The 4,774-nt window shown below is 52.6% G+C and overlaps 2 protein-coding genes across 2 annotated transcripts in view; one reads left to right on the top strand and one right to left on the bottom strand.

Moving 5' to 3' along the window:
* Nucleotides 1-311: 311 nt before the first annotated feature.
* On the top strand, nucleotides 312-1,276 carry MONBRDRAFT_37570 (uncharacterized protein; the record flags this gene model as incomplete). The annotated part of the gene is made up of 3 exons (XM_001746935.1): nucleotides 312-521; nucleotides 636-1,010; nucleotides 1,133-1,276. Exons 1-3 carry the CDS (start codon nucleotides 435-437, stop codon nucleotides 1,274-1,276), a joined length of 606 nt encoding a protein of 201 aa, XP_001746987.1. The 5' UTR covers nucleotides 312-434.
* A 1,625-nt stretch (nucleotides 1,277-2,901) lies between these two features.
* The window catches only part of MONBRDRAFT_9261 (uncharacterized protein), a gene marked incomplete at both ends in the record, with an annotated part of 21,222 nt that continues 19,349 nt past the window's right edge, over nucleotides 2,902-4,774 (bottom strand). Inside the window, one exon of the mRNA XM_001746817.1 lies at nucleotides 2,902-3,096. Coding sequence (XP_001746869.1) covers nucleotides 2,902-3,096 — 195 coding nt within the window. The remainder of the gene's footprint in view (nucleotides 3,097-4,774) is intronic.

The raw sequence follows: 4,774 nt of genomic DNA, 5'->3' as shown, positions 1-4,774 counted from the left end.
CTTTCTCTCTCTCTCTCTCTCTCTCTCTCTCTCTCTCTCTCTCTCTCTCTCTCTCTCTCTCTCTCTCTCTCTCTCTCTCTCTCTCTCTCTCTCTCTCTCTCTCTCTCTCTCTCTCTCTCTCTCTCTCTCTCTCTCTCTCTCTCTCTCTCTCTCTCTCTCTCTCTCTCTCTCTCTCTCATCTCTCCTCATTTTCTCTCTTTCTCTCTCACTGACTTGTTGAGCTGTTCAACTACACTGTTTGCTGCCGCTTCACTGTCACGAGGCGTATCTGGCAGAACAGGCACCTTGGCCATGGTCATCGCAGCCTGTGCTTCTGTTTGAAGTTGACATACTTCTTGTCTTCAACTGGCAGGCTGTATCCCCACCGCACCACCCCAAAGCTTCACGAGTAATGCATGCAAGGCGCGTGATTTGTGTGCCTGTTCATCAACGCCATGGCGTCAGATGATGGCAAAGCGGGTATCGCAAAGGCTGCAGACCTGAGTGTCAGCAATGATGAACTCCTTGATCTCATGTCCCAGGTATGCCCCCGCCAAACCATCTTTACAAAAAGGCGAGGCAGTGCGAGGCGTCTTGACTGCCCCAGCATCGCAAATCCTTTGCTCAACCCCCTGTTCCATGCTTTCTGTGTGCAGGTCAAGGCCGGTGGTCTCAGCATCGATGATGCAATCGCGGCTGCAAGGCGCACGAGCGTCACAGCCAAGCGTCACTCTCTTCCAGCCTCGGTCAATTCTTCGCCTGTTCAGTCGCCAGCTCGCGAGAAGAATCGCCGCTTCTCATTGCGGGGCACTTTCCGCCGCCACCGTGACCATACAAACCCAGCACATGCCGCTGCTTCAGGAACCATTCAAGAACAAAACGGTTCTACGGGTGCAAGCTTACCCCCACTTTCCGACACAAATGACACTGCTGCTGTTCTCAAGACACGACACGCCCGCACGCCCGCACTTGCACGAGCGCGCATTCAGGCATCCTATGTCGCCAACGCTTACCAAAGCGATGCCCTATTGGTTAGATGTGTGTTTGCTGTGTACTGCATGCTTTCTTGTCTTGCCGTGCCCGGCTAATTGCACTGGCCCGTGCGGTATGATGGCTGTTTTTTCTCCATCATCTCACGATCACCCTTCTGTAGGTGCGGCCCGGCACCCTTGTGGAGATTTTATCTCGTGAAGGTGGTGAATGGCTTTGCCGTCACGAAGGCGAGGTCGGGTTCATCAAAATGGTGTATTTGAAGGAAGCAGACGATGACTATCTCTCGTCAGCCTCTGAATCGTGACAGTTACTCGCTTGGTCCAAGGACCCTTGCGCGTTGATCCACCTTTTGCGTGGTTCGTTTAGAAACTCAATTAGGCTCGCAAAGACCCTGTAAACTATCAATTCGTTCGTGCTCACTTCATATCCCAAAAAGCCAGCGCATCAGTGTTGGAGCTGGTGTAGATGGTCTGCTGATGAGTATCGTGGTGTAAACAAGGCATCCTGTTCACACACACATTTAATTGACATCAAATGAATTTTGAGAACAACAACCTGCCAAATTCTCGAAAACGATCAGATCAACAACAGATTCTCAATCGTCCAGAGGACTTGCGACATGAATGTGGGCACTCGCTTTTCTCACAAGTAATCCCAAGAAAGGAGAGAAGACAAAGCCGTGAGAATAATTTATTGCGACAACGGAACCACCGCTGATTTGTCCTCCTTTGCAAATCTGCTGGCTGGCTGGCTGGCTGGCTGGCTTACGACAAAGAGCGAACGTGCCCATCCGATCAGATCAGGCGTGGTAAAAATTGTTAGTGACAAAAAAATACATCTGATCACACCTGAGCAGATCAAACTCGAAAAGATCAGGGTCGAGCAGACGAAGGCCGATTAGACCAGGGCCGAACACATTCACATCCGATCAGATGTTGGCGTCAAATCTGTGCAGACGTTCTGGAGCCTGACATCAGATCACACTCGAGAAAGCTAGAATCGAGCATGCTCGTTGGAAAGTCGCTTTGTGAAAAAATACCGAGGTATTTTTTTTCTTGTGGCTCTGGTCCATCAGATGAACGCTGGCCACATCCAGCGCCACTTTGGTGGTGTCTGCCTGCGCTCGTCGTAGGCAGGCATCGTCTCGAGGGTCCTTCTGTGTAGACTGTGTGCGCCTGTCGCGCTTCCTCAGGGGCTGTCGTTGTATTTTTTTTCTTGCGATTTTCCTTGTATTTTATTGCACCGTCTCGGGGGTCCCTCTGTGGGGATGCCTGTGTGCACCTGTCGCTCCCTAGGTGGTTCTCGTTGTGTCTTTTTATGGCTTGACTTGTATTTTTCTTGTAATTTTGCTCGTATTTTACACTAATTTTTGCTGTATTTTTGTGACGTCTTTTTTGTGATGACTTCTTGTTCTATGGTTTGTTGTTTTCTCAACCCGGCGTTGTCTCTTGTTGTACATGTATTTGAGCGTGCCGTGGTGTTCTTTGTGTTCGTGCTGTGATGGCTTGTACTTGCAATGTTTGACTGCAAATTTATTTATTGTTGTATTTTGAAGCAGTTTTGGTGATATCTTTTAGGTCTGTGTGATTGATTTCTAAATCTGATGCTGCCTTGTTGTAAATGTCCGGGGTGTTCCTTGTCTGAGTGCCGTGATGTGTTGTATTTGTGATGTCTGACTGCCGTTTTGGTGTCTTGTACTTGAATTACCGTAACTCTGGTGAAACTATTGAGACCATGTATGTCCAGTCCAATGTAATTTTGATGCCAAGGTTGCACACCTTGGCTTCCGGCTCTGAAGATCAATAATAAGGATCAATCAACAAGATCGTATAAGAGGACCAGGCCTAGAGGATGAGAATGTCGAGACAGGTTTGGGAGATCAGACAAGACCCCGAGGGCGCAGAGGACGACGAGGCAGGTTCGGGGAGATCAGATAATAAAAAAAAATAGATCACACCCTGGATGACCAGGCTCATAAACGCCGAGATCGTGTCGAGGCAGGTCCGAGCAGATCAGGTGCTGGATGACCAGGCCCGGACGCCGCAGATGATGTCGAGGCAGGTCCGTGAAGATCAGACCCTGGATGACTAGGCTCTTGACGGTGCCGATCGTGTCGAAGCAGGTCTGAGCAGATCAGACCCTGGATGACTAGGCTCATGACTGTGCAGATCGTGTCGAGGCAGGTCTGAGCAGATCAGACCCTGGATTACCAGGCTCGTGACCGTGCAGACCGTGACGAGCCGAGTCCATGCAGATCAGACCCTTGATGACCAGGCTCATGACTGTGCAGAGGATGACGAGGCAGGTCCGAGCAGATCAGACCCTGGCTGTTTCAAGACCGCCTCAAAGGATGACGAGGCAGGTCCGAGCAGATCAGACCCTGGATTACCAGGCTCATGACCGTGCAGATCGTGTCGAGGCAGGTCCGTGAAGATCAGACCCTGGATGACCAGGCTCATGACCGTGCAGATGGATGTCGAGGCAAGGAAGGTGAAGATCAAGACCCTGGATGACCAGGCTCCTGACCGTGCAGATCGTGTCGAGGCAAGGAAGGGAAGATCAAGTGCTGGATGACCAGCCTCCTGACCGTGCAGATCGTGACGAGCCGAGTCCATGCAGATCAGACCCTTGATGACCAGGCTCATGACTGTGCAGAGGATGACGAGACAGGCCCGAGCAGATCAGACCCTGGCTGTTTCAAGACCGCCGCAAAGGATGACGAGGCAGGTCCGAGCAGATCAGACCCTGAATGACCAGGCTCATGACTGTGCAGAGGATGACGAGGCAGGTCCGAGCAGATCAGACTCTGGCTGTTTCAAGACCGCCTCAAAGGATGACGAGGCAGGTCCGAGCAGATCAGACCCTGGCTGTTTCAAGACCGCCTCAAAGGATGACGAGGCAGGTCCGAGCAGATCAGACCCTGGATTACCAGGCTCATGACCGTGCAGATCGTGTCGGGGCAGGTCCGTGAAGATCAGACCCTGGATGACCAGGCTCATGACCGTGCAGAGGATGACGAGGCAGGTCCGTGAAGATCAGACCCTGGATGACCAGGCTCCTGACCGTGCAGATCGTGTCGAGGCAAGGAAGGGAAGATCAAGTGCTGGATGACCAGCCTCCTGACCGTGCAGATCGTGACGAGCCGAGTCCATGCAGATCAGACCCTTGATGACCAGGCTCATGACTGTGCAGAGGATGACGAGACAGGCCCGAGCAGATCAGACCCTGGCTGTTTCAAGACCGCCGCAAAGGATGACGAGGCAGGTCCGAGCAGATCAGACCCTGGATGACCAGGCTCATGACTGTGCAGAGGATGACGAGGCAGGTCCGAGCAGATCAGACCCTGGCTGTTTCAAGACCGCCGCAAAGGATGACGAGGCAGGTCCGAGCAGATCAGACCCTGGATGACCAGGCTCATGACTGTGCAGAGGATGACAAGGCAGGTCCGAGCAGATCAGACCCTGGATTACCAGGCTCATGACCGTGCAGATGGTGTCGAGGCAGGCCCATGAAGATCAGACCCTGGATGACCAGGCTCATGACGGTGCAGATCGTGTCGAGGCAAGGAAGGGAAGATCAAGTGCTGGATGACCAGCCTCCTGACCGTGCAGATCGTGACGAGCCGAGTCCATGCAGATCAGACCCTTGATGACCAGGCTCATGACTGTGCAGAGGATGACGAGACAGGCCCGAGCAGATCAGACCCTGGCTGTTTCAAGACCGCCGCAAAGGATGACGAGGCAGGTCCGAGCAGATCAGACCCTGGATGACCAGGCTCATGACTGTGCAGAGGATGACGAGG

Source organism: Monosiga brevicollis, genomic scaffold (assembly GCF_000002865.3).
Source record: "Monosiga brevicollis MX1 MONBRscaffold_14 genomic scaffold, whole genome shotgun sequence".
In the NCBI taxonomy this organism is placed as follows: domain Eukaryota; class Choanoflagellata; order Craspedida; family Salpingoecidae; genus Monosiga; species Monosiga brevicollis.
Note: the sequence above shows the minus strand (reverse complement) of the source record. Positions and strands in the feature narration are given on the sequence as shown.